This window comes from Palaemon carinicauda, chromosome 27 (assembly GCF_036898095.1).
Source record: "Palaemon carinicauda isolate YSFRI2023 chromosome 27, ASM3689809v2, whole genome shotgun sequence".
NCBI lineage: Eukaryota > Metazoa > Arthropoda > Malacostraca > Decapoda > Palaemonidae > Palaemon > Palaemon carinicauda.
This window is the reverse complement of record NC_090751.1, coordinates 92359364-92376925: the sequence shown is the minus strand read 5'-3', so window position 1 is coordinate 92376925 and position 17562 is coordinate 92359364. Positions and strand designations below refer to the sequence as shown.

The 17562-nt window shown below is 43.0% G+C and overlaps 2 protein-coding genes across 2 annotated transcripts; both read left to right on the top strand.

The window, feature by feature from the left end:
* The first annotated feature begins 2814 nt into the window (after positions 1 to 2814).
* LOC137621029 (golgin subfamily A member 6-like protein 7) lies at positions 2815 to 3891 on the top strand. Its single transcript, XM_068351469.1, has one exon. It carries the CDS (start codon positions 2815 to 2817, stop codon positions 3889 to 3891), a length of 1077 nt encoding a protein of 358 aa, XP_068207570.1.
* A 114-nt stretch (positions 3892 to 4005) lies between these two features.
* Positions 4006 to 9702, top strand: LOC137621028 (serine-aspartate repeat-containing protein I-like). The gene is made up of 2 exons (XM_068351468.1): positions 4006 to 5383; positions 6866 to 9702. The coding sequence occupies exons 1-2, from the start codon at positions 4006 to 4008 to the stop codon at positions 9700 to 9702; spliced, it is 4215 nt and encodes a 1404-aa protein (XP_068207569.1).
* Positions 9703 to 17562: the final 7860 nt, after the last annotated feature.

The following is a 17562-nucleotide window of genomic DNA, read 5'->3' as shown; positions in this document are numbered from 1 at the left end:
GATCAAAGTATTTTAAAAAGTAGTTTTTATGTGTGGGTATGATGTATTTGCTGTAATGAATGTATATTTAGTGATTTTCGATTATTTAGTATTTGGACGGTGTGAGGGAGTGTGGGAGGTTTGTAAATACTGAAAGTATGACTTTTACACAGGACTATTAGGCAAAAAGTAGTGTGGAAAAGTAGTCCGTAGGTATTCAATGTTACAAAAAGAATGAAGATATTAAGGCTTTCAGGAGGAAACTGAAGACTTTCTTGTTCTGTAAGGCTTCGATAATGTGGATTTGACAATAAACGAGCAATATGCGGTGTGAAATGCTGAATGCCTTGGAGAGTATAGGCCTACGATAACATTAATTATGAAAAGTCCTGTAGTGAGTAGGGTTCCAAGCTATAACCCTAGTTGGAAAACAAGATGCTATAAGCCCCAGGGCTCCAACAGGGGAAATAACCTAGTGAGGAAAAGGAAATAAGGAAATGAATAAACTACAAGAGGAGTAATAAACAATGAAAACAAAATATTTTCAGAACAGTAACCTTAAATTAAATCTTAAATAAATTATGAAAACTTCAAAATAAACAAGAGAAAGCGAAACAAGATAGAATAGCGTGCCCCAGTGTGCCCTCAAGCAAGAGAACTCTAATCCGAGACCGTGGAAGGCCATGGTAAAGAGGATATGGCCCTACCCAAGTCTAGAGAACAATGGTTTGATTTCGGAGTGTCCTTCTTCTATAGGAGCTGATTGTGATTTAGCAGAAAAAAATATCATATAGGCCTATCTTTCAAAGGTAAAAGTCGAATGGTACTCCATGGTACTATATGGCCAAGTAGCTAGGCCTGTACTCAATTTTTTTTTAATGAGACGCCTTTGCACCGACTCGCAGCGATGCCCTTTTAGCTCGGAAAAGTTTCCTGATCGCTGATTGGTTACAATGATCTTGCTCAACCAATCAGCGATTAGGAAACTTTCTCCGAGCTAAAAGGGCACCCCTGCGAGCCTCTGCAAATCTGCCTCGCTAAAAAGAATTGACTATAGGACATTGTCCTAAGAGAGCTCTGTCATTGCCCTTTGCCGTATAGATTTAAGTGTAATAAAAAAAGTTATTTAAAAGAGATTTCTATTGCATCTTATACGAACGAAACAGCATTTCATTTTATAAAATGCTCAGCATTTCGTTTTACAAAATGCTCAGCATTTCGTTTTACAAAATGCTCAACATTTCGTTTGTGTGTGTGTGTGTTATATTACACATATGTGAAGAGGCAGATAATAAATAAATATATATATATATATATATATATATATATATATATATGTATATATATATATATATATATATATATATATATATATATATATGTATATATATATATATATATATATATATATATATATATATATATATATCTGCTTCTTCACATATGTGTAATGACAAACACACACACACACATAAACAATTTTATTACAAATGATTCATACTTCATTAATCTACATGATTTATATTAATCTAGATTATTAGTTTATATTATTTCTAAGATTTATAGACAGATTATTATTATTATTACTTGCTGAGCTACAACCCTAGTTGGAAAAGCAGGATGCTATAAGCCCAAGGGCTCCAACAGGGAAAATAGCACAGTGAGGAAAGGAAAAAAAGGATAATAAAGCATTTTAAGGATAATAAAATATTTGCTTTGGATTGACGCCAAACAACCGGGTAGATATTATGCAAACTAAGAGAGGTCAACGAAGGGCGATATAGTCGGTCTCTCGTCCTATGAGAGCGTTGCCACTCATGAGTGACCTTTAAACCATTAATTCTTTATATTTTCTGTATGAATATAGATTTAGGAATAATGATAAGTCACTATAGATTACGCCATTCCTTTATTACATTTTTGTACTTTTTATTTAAGAGAAATTTCTATACCAGAAATAAGGAGATTCGGAAGAGAATTAGTTCAAAGATAGTTTGAGTTTTTAACAAAATGGAGAAAAGACGTAAAATGCAACGAAATATATTTCTCGGAAAATCTTCTACGAATAGCAGTTTCCCTATCAAATTTTCCTTTCCGGGATTTGATTTTCCTATTGCTTTGAAGACTTAAGAATTCTGGAGACAATTTTGAACTATTCCGAGACCGGAGACGACTCCTACTCTAACTCCAAGGACCTATTGAAGTCGAAATTATCTTTTTCACCTTCTTTTGAAGACTTCTGAATTCTGGAGGAAATTTTAGATTTTTCCGAGTCTGGAAACGACTGAATCCGAACACCACGGTGCTACTGAAGTCAAAACGATATTTTTGTTATCTTTGGAAGACTTCCGAATCCTGCAGACAATTTTGAATGCTTCCGCCTTCCGGAGACGACTCCGACTCTGAGTCCAATGAGCTACTGGAGTCGAAACGATATTTTTGCATTCTTTAGAAGACTTCCCGGAGACAATTTTGAAATTTTCCGTCTCCGGAGACGACTCCGGTTGATTCGTTTTGCGTTTTCCATTTATTCAACTTAAGCCTCATTCAAGCAATAGCATCTGCAAAGTTATGGCTACTTACATAAACACTTCATTGTTGAAATTTTTGTCAAAAACTGGAGTCCAGATGCCTGGACTTTATTATGTTATAGGCTTACCTCCCGTAATTGTGGCGGGAGTGGCGGGAGTGGCCGGATATGTTTACAGGAAATTCGTTAAAGCAAGGAATAGAAACATTTCCATGATGGGGGACATCTCTCGCTTGGTGGATCGGTTCGAGATGGCCGTTGAAATGGCAGGTGCTGCCCAGGAGGAATTACTGCTGGCCCATTCCATGAACGGCGAACTCATTCAAGATCTTACTGAAGCGCTTCAGACAGAAAAGGATTTGTGCAGCGCTAAAGGGAAGTTACAACAAGATTTATTCAACGCGAAGAAGACTCACCTTGAAGATTTGCTCCGATTGAGCGAGGAGGCTGATGCTCAGGTCGCGATGGCGAAGGACGCAGAGGAAAAACGAAATTTGGAAATTGCAGAGTTACAGGAGAAATGCAGCAAACTAACAGACGTCTTGGATCAGCGAGAGGAACAGCTGTACAAGAAGGAAGACGAACTCGCTGCTAAGGACGCTATTATAGCTACTGCTAAAACAGAACTCGCGTCGGCTAAGATGCAAGTGAATAAAACCAAGTCTGAAAACGGCAAACTTGTTCAAACAATCATCGACTGTCAAGAAAGGGAATCCATCCGCGAGAAGGAGAATAAAGAGCATAAGAGAAAGCTTCTAAAGGAAGTCGAGCTGAAGCAGGAAAAATTGAGGAACCTTGAAGAAAAGTGTGCCGCTATGGAATCAGAGGCACTCTTAATGGTGGAAGAATTGGCTTCCATAAAAGGAGAAAATATGAATCTCTGGAAAGAGATGGAAAAGCAGACGGAAAAGATGAACGAATTTAAAGAACTTTTGTCGGAGAAAAGCCGAGAACTAGAGAAGAAGGAAGACAAACTCGGTGCTAAAGACGCTGCTATAGCTGCTGCTAAAACAGAAATTGAAATGGCCCAAAAGAGAGTGAAGAACATGACATGTGAAAACGCAAGGCTTCATCAATTAGTCACTGATTGTTTAGAAAACGAATCAATACTCAAGAGGAAAAATGAAGAGCTTGAGAGAACAGTTAAAAATGAAATCGAAAAAAATTTAGCAATGCGGGAAACATTGCGGAAGAGTGAAGAAAAATGCGTCGCCAAGGAATCGGAAGCATTCTTAGCGGCGGAAGAGTTGGCTTCGATAAGAAGGGAAAACGCAAATCTCAGGAAAGAGCTGGAAAAACAGAGAGAACTTTTATCAGAGAAAAATCATGACTATATCTTGGTGGAAGCAGAAAATCAAGGACTAAAACAAAAGATTTCATAATTTCAGGAACAAGGGAAGCTTAATGAGGAGTTGATAAAAAACAAGGAAGTAGAAAAAATTAATCACATTGATCTATTGCGAGATACCAATGAAGAGCTAAGGAAAATTTTAGAAATGAAAGAACAACACTGCAACTTGCTGAAGAACGATCTGGAAGCTGAACAGAATAAACGGAAGATACTTGTTGAAAACTTTAAGGATGCTTGCAAACATCTTGAGGAGGCAGAGATAAAACTCACTGAGCTACAAACTAAATTGGAAGAGGAAAATGGTTGGCTAACTCATCTTCGTGAGAAAACCAATTTTGATCGTCGATGCATATTGGAAACTGAAGTCAATAGATTCATTGAAAATAAACAATTTGAACTTGCTCTAACTATACTAAGAATTGTCATCGAGGATGATGGCAATGTGTTGGAATACCGCATAAAGGAGTTGAGATGCTTGCTGGATATGCAGAGGGTCGAAGAAGCCCAGGATGTGCTTGCTGAGCTTCCGGACAAACTTCATAGGTGTATTGATATAAAAGTGGAGTCTGCTCTAATCAGTGCTTACACCTTTGACTTTGAAACCTCGCAAGCACTATTAAAAGAGGTTTTAGATGTGTGCCCAAATCATGCAAGGGCTCTCAAAGGACAGGAATTCTTACAGCAGCGAAAACTATGGCAGGAAATCCCTATGTTAGTAGAAAGTTTGGATTTCGATGCTGCCTTAGAAAAAGTTGCATTGACCATGTCCCTGGGGGAAACCTTCCCTTGGGTGACTGTCGACATTGTCAGAACAGCGGGTAACATTTTCTGTAAGCTTGGGCGACTAGAGGAGGCGAGAAAATGCTTCCAAATTCAAAAGTGGAATGATGAATCTGAGGATGACTTCAGGGATGAAAGCGGCGATGATCACTACGAGACCGACTCCGACTCCAAGACCGGGGACACCGAGGAATCCCACTCCAACTCCAATTCCGAGAACGGGAACACCGAGGACTCCCACTCCAACACCAATTCCGAGACCGGGGAAACTGAGGACTCCCACTCTAACACCAATTCTGAGACCGGGGACACCGAAGACTCCCACTCCGACCCCGATTTCGAGTCCAACTCTGAGACCGACTCCAACACCGAGACCAGAGACACTGAGGACTCTGACTCCGAGACAGACTCCAAATTTGTGGACGACTTTGACTTTGACTTTAACTCAAACTCAAACTTTGACTTTGACTTTGACTTTGACTCCGACTTTAACTTTAATTCCTACTTTGACTTTGACTTTAACTTTAATTCCTACTTTGACTTTGACTTTAACTTTAACTCCGACTCAGACACCGACTCCGACTCCGAGACTGACTCCGACTCTGAGACTGACTCCGACTCCATGACGGACACCGACTCCGAGACCGACTCTGACTCCGAGATCGACGCAGACTCTGAGACCCACTCCAACTCCCAGAAAGACTCCGACTCCCAGACAGACTCCGACTCGGACTCAGAATCCAGCAACGACTCGGACTCCGACAACGACTCGGACTCCGAGACTGACTCCGAGACTGACTCCAACTCTGAGACCGACTCCAAGACTGACTCCGAGACTGACTCCAACCCTGAGACCGACTCCAAGACTGACTCCGACTCAGAGATCGACTCGGATTCTGAGACAGACTCCAACTCCCAGACAGACTCCGACTCCAACTCCAACTCAGACAACGACTCAGACACTAACTCCGACTCCGAGACTGACTCCGACTCTGAGACTGACTCTGACTCCAAGACGGACACCGACTCCGAGACCGACTCTGACTCCGAGATCGACTTTGACTTTAACTTCGACTCCGACAACGACTCAGACACCGACTCCGACTCCGAGACTGACTCCGACTCCGACTCCGAGACTGACTCCGACTCCGACTCCGAGACTGACTCCGACTCCGACTCCGACTCCAAGACTGACTCCGACTCCGACTCCGAGACTGACTCCGACTCCGAGACTGACTCCGACTCCGAGACTGACTCCGACTCCGAGCCCAACTCCGAGACCGACTCCAACACCAACTCCAAGACCGACTCCAACTCCGAGATCGACTCAGATTCTAAGACCGACTGCAACTCCCAGACAGACTCCGACTCCAACAACGACTCCAACTCTGACAACAACTCAGACACCGACTCAGAATCCGAGACTGACTCCGACTCCGAGACTGACTCCGACCCCGAGACTGACTCAGAATCTGAGACTGACTCCTACTCCGAGACTGACTCCGACTCCGAGACTGACTCCGACTCTGAGACTGACTCCGACTCTGCGACTGACTCCGACTCTGAGACTGACTCCAACTCTGAGACCGACTCCAAGACTGACTCCGAGACTGACTCCAACTCTAAGACCGACTCCAAGACTGACTCCGACTCTGAGACTGACTCCGACTCCGAGACTGACTCCGACTCTGAGACTGACTCCGACTCTGAGACTGACTCCGACTCCGAGACTGACTCCAACTCTGCGACTGACTCATACTCTGAGACTGACTCCAACTCTGAGACCGACTCCAAGACCGACTCCAAGACTGACTCCGACTCAGAGATCGACTCGGATTCTGAGACAGACTCCAACTCCCAGACAGACTCCGACTCCAACTCCAACTCAGACAACGACTCAGACACTAACTCCGACTCCGAGACTGACTCCGACTCCGAGATCGACTTTGACTTTAACTTCGACTCCGACAACGACTCAGACACCGACTCCGACTCCGAGACTGACTCCGACTCCGACTCCGAGACTGACTCCGACTCCGACTCCGACTCCAAGACTGACTCCGACTCCGACTCCGAGACTGACTCCGACTCCGAGACTGACTCCGACTCCGAGACTGACTCCGACTCCGAGCCCAACTCCGAGACCGACTCCAACACCAACTCCAAGACCGACTCCAACTCCGAGATCGACTCAGATTCTAAGACCGACTGCAACTCCCAGACAGACTCCGACTCCAACAACGACTCCAACTCTGACAACAACTCAGACACCGACTCAGAATCCGAGACTGACTCCGACTCCGAGACTGACTCCGACCCCGAGACTGACTCAGAATCTGAGACTGACTCCTACTCCGAGACTGACTCCGACTCCGAGACTGACTCCGACTCTGAGACTGACTCCGACTCTGCGACTGACTCCGACTCTGCGACTGACTCCGACTCTGAGACTGACTCCAACTCTGAGACCGACTCCAAGACTGACTCCGAGACTGACTCCAACTCTAAGACCGACTCCAAGACTGACTCCGACTCTGAGACTGACTCCGACTCCGAGACTGACTCCGACTCTGAGACTGACTCCGACTCTGAGACTGACTCCGACTCCGAGACTGACTCCAACTCTGCGACTGACTCCGACTCTGAGACTGACTCCAACTCTGAGACCGACTCCAAGACCGACTCCAAGACTGACTCCGACTCAGAGATCGACTCGGATTCTGAGACAGACTCCAACTCCCAGACAGACTCCGACTCCAACTCCGACTCAGACAACGACTCAGACACCAACTCCAACTCCGAGACTGACTCCAACTCTGAGACTGACTCTGACTCCAAGACGGACACCGACTCCGAAACCGACTCTGACTCTGAGATCGACTTTGACTTTAACTTCCACTCCGACAACGACTCAGACACCGACTCCGACTCCGAGACTGACTCCGACTCCGACTCCGAAACTGACTCCGACTCTGACTCCGAGACTGACTCCGACTCCGACTCTGAGACTGACTCCGACTCCGAGACTGACTCCGACTCCGAGCCCGACTCCGAGACCGACTCCAACTCTAAGATCGACTCAGATTCTGATACCGACTGCAACTCCCAGACAGACTCCGACTCCGACTCCAACAATGACTCCAGCTCTGACAACAACTCAGACACCGACTCAGACTCCGAGACTGACTCCGACTCCGAGACTGACTCCGACTCCGAGACTGACTCCGACTCCGAGGCTGACTCAGAATCTGAGACAGACTCTGACTCCAAGACGGACACCGACTCCGAGACCGACTCTGACTCCGAGATCGACTTTGACTTTAACTTCAACTCCGACAATGACTCAGACACCGACTCCGACTCCGAGACTGACTCCGACTCCGACTCCGAGACTGACTCCGACTCCGACTCCGACTCCAAGACTGACTCCGACTCCGACTCCGAGACTGACTCCGACTCCGAGACTGACTCCGACTCCGATCCCAACTCCGAGACCGACTCCAACACCAACTCCAAGACCGACTCCAACTCCGAGATCGACTCAGATTCTGAGACCGACTGCAACTCCCAGACAGACTCCGACTCCAACAACGACTCCAACTCTGACAACAACTCAGACACCGACTCAGAATCCGAGACTGACTCCGACTCCGAGACTGACTCCGACCCCGAGACTGACTCAGAATCTGAGACTGACTCCTACTCCGAGACTGACTCCGATTCTGAGACTGACTCCGACTCTGAGACTGACTCCGACTCTGCGACTGACTCCGACTCTGAGACTGACTCCGACTCTAAGACTGACTCCAAGACTGACTCCGAGACTGACTCCAACTCTAAGACCGACTCCAAGACTGACTCCGACTCTGGGACTGACTCCGACTCCGAGACTGACTCCGACTCTGAGACTGACTCCGACTCTGAGACTGACTCCGACTCCGAGACTGACTCCAACTCTGCGACTGACTCCGACTCTGAGACCGACTCCAACTCTGAGACCGACTCCAAGACTGACTCCGACTCAGAGATCGACTCGGATTCTGAGACAGACTCCAACTCCCAGACAGACTCCGACTCCAACTCCGACTCAGACAACGACTCAGACACCAACTCCAACTCCGAGACTGACTCCGACTCTGAGACTGACTCTGACTCCAAGACGGACACCGACTCCGAAACCGACTCTGACTCTGAGATCGACTTTGACTTTAACTTCGACTCCGACAACGACTCAGACACCGACTCCGACTCCGAGACTGACTCCGACTCCGACTCCGAGACTGACTCCGACTCCGACTCCGAGACTGACTCCGACTCCGACTCCGAGACTGACTCCGACTCCGACTCTGAGACTGACTCCGACTCCGAGACAGACTCCGACTCCGAGCCCGACTCCGAGACCGACTCCAACTCCGAGATCGACTCAGATTCTGAGACCGACTGCAACTCCCAGACAGACTCCGACTCCAACAACGACTCCAGCTCTGACAACAACTCAGACACCGACTCAGACTCCGAGACTGACTCCGACTCCGAGACTGACTCCGACTCCGAGACTGACTCAGAATCTGAGACAGACTCCGACTCTGAGACTGACTCCGACTCCGAGACTGACTCCGACTCTGCGACTGACTCCGACTCTGAGACTGACTCCGACTCCGAGACTGACTCCGACTCCGAGACTGACTCCGACTCTGAGACTGACTCCGAATCTGAGATGGACACAGACTCTGACTCCGAAATCGACTCAGACTCCGAGACCGACTCCGAGAACGAGATCGACTCAGATTCAGAATCAGACTTTGAATCGGACTCCTACAACAATTCCAATAATGACACTGACTCTGACTACGACTCTGACAACGACTTCGAGACCAACAACAAGTCCGTGACTCCGACTGCGAGACAGACTCCAACTCCAAGACCGACTCCGATGGAGATCATCGAATTGAAGCTAAACGAAGGCAGGGTAACTTTCCTGAAGTTTGACAAAAACGAGGTGAGAATACGAGAATTAGAACAACTCTTGATAAGAGTTCAAGGGGACAACGAGTTAAATTAAATACGGGCATCGTCTGTCCAAGAGATTGAGGGACAATAAGGGTACTTGGACTGCAAGGAATGAAGAAGATTCTGCAGACTGGGGCATGATGCCTGACAATCCTTTGGCTTACCAGGAATCTGGTAAGAATAAAAAGGACACTGAATATTAAGATGGAAACCTCTAAAGGGCTGGTTCTGCAGAGGGTTAAAGCACACTTCTTTTAGTATGCTATGTACCTTGATGGGGTGTACAGGACCTTCGTCAAGTGTACAAATGGTCGGATATCTAGATCTATTCTTTCGGATACCAACCTTCGGGTGGTTCCAGGGGAATAATCTAGAAGACCGGCTCTGCAGAAAAAGGAAGTTGTGTTTTTTCTAGTATGCAGACTTGTCCTCATTAATTGGCCAAGAAGTTAGGCATAGCAATTATCTATGCAAATACTACAGGCATTGCCTTAAGGGAACAAACAACAAAATAGGGCGAAACAGTCCTGAAGATTGAAAATAGAGAGGATTTTTTATGGATTTATCCCTAAAGTTTGGGTTAGAGATCTCTATAAAGAGAAAAAGTTGAAATGGATACCGTTGAGTAAATGACTTTGAATAGAGAAAGGAAACCAACACTGAAGAATAAAATTGGACTGACCCCTGATAAATAAAATTTCTCTATCTTTAAGAAAAAGGATGGAGTAAGTTGGAAGGATAAAGTGATGAAACTATAGAAAATGGAGAAATTTGGTTTTTTCTTTTTGAGGGAAAAGATCCTTTGATGTAGAATTACAAGCCTAAATCATAGGATAAGGTACATTCTCAGTTGGGAGGATTGAGTGGTGTGACCGAAGAAGATGGAGAACTAAGAAACTTCGTTCTTTTATTGAGGAGGAAATATCCTTAGATGCAGACGTACAAGACTGCATCATTTGATGAAGTACGAACTCGGGAGGAACTAGCGGTTGGACTATGGAAGATAAAGAGAAAAAGAAACTTTTTTCATTGAGAAAGAAATATCCTTTGATGTAGAGGTACAAGCCTGCATCATCGGATAAAGTACAAACTCAGTTGGGAAGATCGAGTGGTTGGACTATGGAAGATGAAGAGAAACAGGACTTTTTTTATTGAGGAGGAAATATCCTTAGATGCAGAGGTACAAGACTGCATCATTGGATAAAGTACGAACTCAGTTGTGTAGATCAAGTGGTTGGACTATGGAAGATGAAGAAAAAAAGGATTTTTTTTATTGAGGAGGAAATATCCTTAGATGCAGAGGTACAAGACTGCATCATTGGATAAAGTACGAACTCAGTTGGGAGGATCGAGTGGTTGGACTATGGAAGATGAAGAAAAAAAGGACTTTTTTTATTGAGGAGGAAATATCCTTAGATGCAGAGGTACAAGACTGCATCATTGGATAAAGTACGAACTCAGTTGGGAGGATCGAGTGGTTGGACTATGGAAGATGAAGAAAAAATTGACTTTTTTTATTGAGGAGGAAATATCCTTAGATGCAGAGGTACAAGCCTGAATCATTGGCTAAAGTACGAATTCAGTTGGGAGGATCAAGTGATTGGAATATGGAAGAATAAGAGAAAGATGACTTTTTTTATTGAGGAGGAAATATCCTTTGATGCAGAGGTACAAGCCTGCATCATTGGATAAAGTAAGAACTCAGTTGGGAGGATCGAGTGGTTGAACGATGGAAGATGAAGAGAAAAAAGAACTTTTTTTATTGAGGAGGAAACATACTTAGATGCGGAGGTACAAGCCTGAATCATTGGATAAAGTACGAACTCAGTTGGGAGGATCGAGTAGTTGAACGATGGAAGATGAAGAGAAAAAAGAACTTTTTTTATTGAGGAGGAAACATACTTAGATGCGGAGGTACAAGCCTGCATCATTGGATAAAGTACGAACTCAGTTGGGAGGATCGAGTAGTTGAACGATGGAAGATGAAGAGAAAAAAGAACTTTTTTTATTGAGGAGGAAACATACTTAGATGCGGAGGTACAAGCCTGCATCATTGGATAAAGTACGAACTCAGTTGGGAGGATCGAGTAGTTGAACGATGGAAGATGAAGAGAAAAAAGAACTTTTTTTATTGAGGAGGAAACATACTTAGATGCGGAGGTACAAGCCTGCATCATTGTATAAAGTACGAACTCAGTTGGGAGGATCGAGTAGTTGAACGATGGAAGATGAAGAGAAAAAAGAACTTTTTTTATTGAGGAGGAAACATACTTAGATGCGGAGGTACAAGCCTGAATCATTGGATAAATTACGAACTCAGTTGGGAGGATCGAGTAGTTGAACGATGGAAGATGAAGAGAAAAAAGAACTTTTTTTATTGAGGAGGAAACATACTTAGATGCGGAGGTACAAGCCTGAATCATTGGATAAAGTACGAACTCAGTTGGGAGGATCGAGTAGTTGAACGATGGAAGATGAAGAGAAAAAAGAACTTTTTTTATTGAGGAGGAAACATACTTAGATGCGGAGGTACAAGCCTGCATCATTGGATAAAGTACGAACTCAGTTGGGAGGATCGAGTAGTTGAACGATGGAAGATGAAGAGAAAAAAGAACTTTTTTTATTGAGGAGGAAACATACTTAGATGCGGAGGTACAAGCCTGCATCATTGGATAAAGTACGAACTCAGTTGGGAGGATCGAGTAGTTGAACGATGGAAGATGAAGAGAAAAAAGAACTTTTTTTATTGAGGAGGAAACATACTTAGATGCGGAGGTACAAGCCTGAATCATTGGATAAAGTACGAACTCAGTTGGGAGGATCGAGTAGTTGAACGATGGAAGATGAAGAGAAAAAAGAACTTTTTTTATTGAGGAGGAAACATACTTAGATGCGGAGGTACAAGCCTGAATCATTGGATAAAGTACGAACTCAGTTGGGAGGATCGAGTAGTTGAACGATGGAAGATGAAGAGAAAAAAGAACTTTTTTTATTGAGGAGGAAACATACTTAGATGCGGAGGTACAAGCCTGCATCATTGGATAAAGTACGAACTCAGTTGGGAGGATCGAGTAGTTGAACGATGGAAGATGAAGAGAAAAAAGAACTTTTTTTATTGAGGAGGAAACATACTTAGATGCGGAGGTACAAGCCTGAATCATTGGATAAAGTACGAACTCAGTTGGGAGGATCGAGTAGTTGAACGATGGAAGATGAAGAGAAAAAAGAACTTTTTTTATTGAGGAGGAAACATACTTAGATGCGTAGGTACAAGCCTGCATCATTGGATAAAGTACGAACTCAGTTGGGAGGATCGAGTAGTTGAACGATGGAAGATGAAGAGAAAAAAGAACTTTTTTTATTGAGGAGGAAACATACTTAGATGCGGAGGTACAAGCCTGAATCATTGGATAAAGTACGAACTCAGTTGGGAGGATCGAGTAGTTGAACGATGGAAGATGAAGAGAAAAAAGAACTTTTTTTATTGAGGAGGAAACATACTTAGATGCGGAGGTACAAGCCTGAATCATTGGATAAAGTACGAACTCAGTTGGGAGGATCGAGTGGTTGAACGATGGAAGATGAAGAGAAAAAGGGACTTTTTTTATTGAGGAGGAAATATACTTAGATGCAGAGGTACAAGCCTGCATCATTGGATAAAGTACGAACTCAGTTGGGAGGATCGAGTGGTTGAACGATGGAAGATGAAGAGAAAAAGGGACTTTTTTTATTGAGGAGGAAATATCCTTAGATGCAGAGGTACAAGACTGCATCATTGATTAAAGTACAAACTCAGTTGGGAGGATCGAGTGGTTGAACGATGAAAGATGAAGAGAAAAAGGGACTTTTTTTATTGAGGAGGAAATATACTTAGATGCAGAGGTACAAGCCTGCATCATTGGATAAAGTACGAACTCAGTTGGGAGGATCGAGTGGTTGAACGATGGAAGATGAAGAGAAAAAGGGACTTTTTTTATTGAGGAGGAAATATACTTAGATGCGGAGGTACAAGCCTGCATCATTGGATAAAGTACGAACTCAGTTGGGAGGATCGAGTGGTTGAACGATGGAAGATGAAGAGAAAAAGGGACTTTTTTTATTGAGGAGGAAATATACTCAGATGCGGAGGTACAAGCCTGCATCATTGGATAAAGTACGAACTCAGTTGGGAGGATCGAGTGGTTGAACGATGGAAGATGAAGAGAAAAAGGGACTTTTTTTATTGAGGAGGAAATATACTTAGATGCAGAGGTACAAGCCTGCATCATTGGATAAAGTACGAACTCAGTTGGGAGGATCGAGTGGTTGAACGATGGAAGATGAAGAGAAAAAGGGACTTTTTTTATTGAGGAGGAAATATACTTAGATGCAGAGGTACAAGACTGCATCATTGATTAAAGTACGAACTCAGTTGGGAGGATCGAGTGGTTGAACGATGAAAGATGAAGAGAAAAAGGGACTTTTTTTATTGAGGAGGAAATATACTTAGATGCAGAGGTACAAGACTGCATCATTGATTAAAGTACGAACTCAGTTGGGAGGATCGAGTGGTTGGACTATGGAAGATGAAAAGAAAAAGGACTTTTTTTAATTATTGAGGAAGAAATATCCTTGGATGCAGAGGTACAAGCCTGTATCATTGGAAAAAGTACGAACTCAGTTGGGAGCATCCAATGGTTGGACTATGGAAGATGAAGAGAAAAAGAATTTTTTTTTTATTGAGGAGGAAATATCCTTAGATACAGAGGTACAAGACTGCATCATTGGATAAAGTACAAACTCAGTTGGGAAGATTGAGTGGTTGGACTATGGAGTATGAAGAGAAAAAGGACTTTTTTTATTGAGGAGGAAATATACTTGGATGCAGAGGTACAAGCCAGCATCATTGGATAAAATATAAACTTAGTTGGGAGGATCAAGTGGTTGGACTATGGAAGATGAAGACAAAAAAGATTTTTTTTATTGAGGAGGAAATATCCTTGGATGCAGAGGTACAAGACTGCATCATTGGATAAAGTACAAACTCAGTTGGGAAGATTGAGTGGTTGGACTATGGAGTATGAAGAGAAAAAGGACTTTTTTTATTGAGGAGGAAATATACTTGGATGCAGAGGTACAAGCCAGCATCATTGGATAAAATATAAACTTAGTTGGGAGGATCGAGTGGTTGGACTATGGAAGATGAAGACAAAAAAAGATTTTTTTTATTGAGGAGGAAATATCCTTAGATGCAGAGGTACAAGCGTGCATCATTGGATAAAGTACGAACTCAGTTTGGAAGATTGAGTGATTGGACTATGGAAGATGAAGAGAAAAAAAAAACTTTTTTTTATTGAGGAGGAAATATCCTTGGGTGCAGATGTACAAGCCTGCATCATTGGATAAAGTACGAACTCAATTGGGAGGATCGAGTGGTTGGACTATGGAATATGAAGAGAAAAAGGATTTTTTTTACTTAGGAGGAAATATCCTTAGATGCAGAGGTACAAGCGTGCATCATTGGATAAAGTACGAACTCATTTGGGAGGATCGAGTGGTTGGACTATAGAAGATGAAGAGAAAAAAAAAACTTTTTTTTATTGAGGAGGAAATATCCTTGGGTGCAGATGTACAAGCCTGCATCATTGGATAAAGTACGAACTCAATTGGGAGGATCGAGTGGTTGGACTATGGAATATAAAGAGAAAAAGGATTTTTTTTTACTTAGGAGGAAATATCCTTAGATGCAGATGTACAAGCCTGCATCATTGGATAAAGTACGAACTCATTTGGGAGGATCGAGTGGTTGGACTATGGAAGATGAAGAGAAAAAAAAACTTTTTTTTATTGAGGAGGAAATATCCTTGGGTGCAGAGGTACAAGCCTGCATCATTGGATAAAGTACGACCTCAGTTGGGAGGATCAAGTGGTTGGACTATGGAGAATGAAAAAAAAAGGGACTTTTTTTTTATTGAGGAGGAAATATCCTTAGATGCAGAGGTACAAGACTACATCATTGGATAAAGTACGAACTCAGTTGGGAAGATTGAGTGGTTGGACTATGGAATATGAAGAGAAAAAGGATTTTTTTTACTTAGGAGGAAATATCCTTAGATGCAGAGGTACAAGCCTGCATCATTGGATAAAGTACAAACTCAGTTGGGAGGATCGAGTGGTTGGACTATGGAAGATGAAGAGAAAAAAAAAACTTTTTTTTATTGAGGAGGAAATATCCTTGGATGCAGGGGTAGAAGCCTGCATCATTGGATAAAGTAGGAACACAGTTGGGAGGATCAAGTGGTTGGACTATGGAAGATGAAGAGAAAAAGGACTTTTTTTTATTGAGGAGGAAATATCCTTAAATGCAGATGTACAAGACTGCATCATTGGATAAAGTACGAACTCAGTTGGGAGGATCGAGTGGTTGGACTATGGAAGATGAAGAGAAAAAGGACTTTTTTTTATTGAGGAGATAATATCCTTAGATGCAGAGGTAAAAGACTGCATCATTGGATAAAATACGAACTCAGTTGGGAAGATTGAGTGGTTGGACCATGGAAGATGAAGAGAAAAAGTACTTTTTTTTTTTAGTGAGGAGGAAATATCCTCAGATGTAGACGTACAAGACTGCATCATTGGATAAAGTACGAACCCAGTTGGGAGGATCAAGTGGTTGGACTATGGAAAATGAAGAGAAAATGGACTTTTTTTTATTGAGGAGGAAATATCCTTAGATGCGGAGGTACAAGCCTGCATCATTGGATAAAGTACAAACTCAGTTGGGAGGATCAAGTGGTTGGACTATGGAAGATGAAGAGAAAAAAAAACTTTTTTTTATTGAGGAGGAAATATCCTTGGATGCAGGGGTAGAAGCCTGCATCATTGGATAAAGTAGGAACACAGTTGGGAGGATCAAGTGGTTGGACTATGGAAGATGAAGAGAAAAAGGACTTTTTTTTATTGAGGAGGAAATATCCTTAAATGCAGATGTACAAGACTACATCATTGGATAAAGTACGAACTCAGTTGGGAGGATCGAGTGGTTGGACTATGGAAGATGAAGAGAAAAAGGACTTTTTTTTATTGAGGAGATAATATCATTAGATGCAGAGGTACAAGACTGCATCATTGGATAAAGTACGAACTCAGTTGGGAGGATCGAGTGGTTGGACTATGGAAGATACAGAGAAAAGGGACTTTTTTTTATTGGGGAGGAAATATCCTTAGATGCAGAGGTACAAGACTGCATCATTTGATAAAGTACGAACTCAGTTGGGAGGATCGAGTGGCTGGACTATGGAAGATGAAGAGAAAAAGGACTTTTTTTTTTTTTAGTGACGAGGAAATATCCTTAGATGCAGAGGTAAAAGACTGCATCGTTGGATAAAGTACGAACTCAGTTGGGAGGATCGAGTGGTTGGACTATGGAAGATGAAGAGAAAAAGGACTTTTTTTTTATTGAGGAGGAAATATCCTTAGATGCAGAGGTACAAGACTGCATCATTTGATAAAGTACGAACTCAGTTGGGAGGATCGAGTGGCTGGACTATGGAAGATGAAGAGAAAAAGGACTTTTTTTTTTTTTAGTGACGAGGAAATATCCTTAGATGCAGAGGGAAAAGACTGCATCGTTGGATAAAGTACGAACTCAGTTGGGAGGATCGAGTGGTTGGACTATGGAAGATGAAGAGAAAAAGGACTTTTTTTTTATTGAGGAGGAAATATCCTTAGATGCAGAGGTACAAGACTGCATCATTTGATAAAGTACGAACTCAGTTGGGAGGATCGAGTGGCTGGACTATGGAAGATGAAGAGAAAAAGGACTTTTTTTTTTTTTAGTGACGAGGAAATATCCTTAGATGCAGAGGTAAAAGACTGCATCGTTGGATAAAGTACGAACTCAGTTGGGAGGATCGAGTGGTTGGACTATGGA

Bases quoted from the DNA above. Each gene is read 5' to 3' on its own strand.
- LOC137621029 (XM_068351469.1), top strand. From the start codon at position 2,815: ATGAACGGCGAACTCATTCAAGATCTTACTGAAGCGCTTCAGACAGAA.
- LOC137621028 (XM_068351468.1), top strand. From the start codon at position 4,006: ATGAAAGAACAACACTGCAACTTGCTGAAGAACGATCTGGAAGCTGAA. The intron at 5,384-6,865 runs GCAACGACTCGG...ACTCCCAGACAG, and splicing joins CGACTCGGACTCAGAATCCA to ACTCCGACTCCAACAACGAC.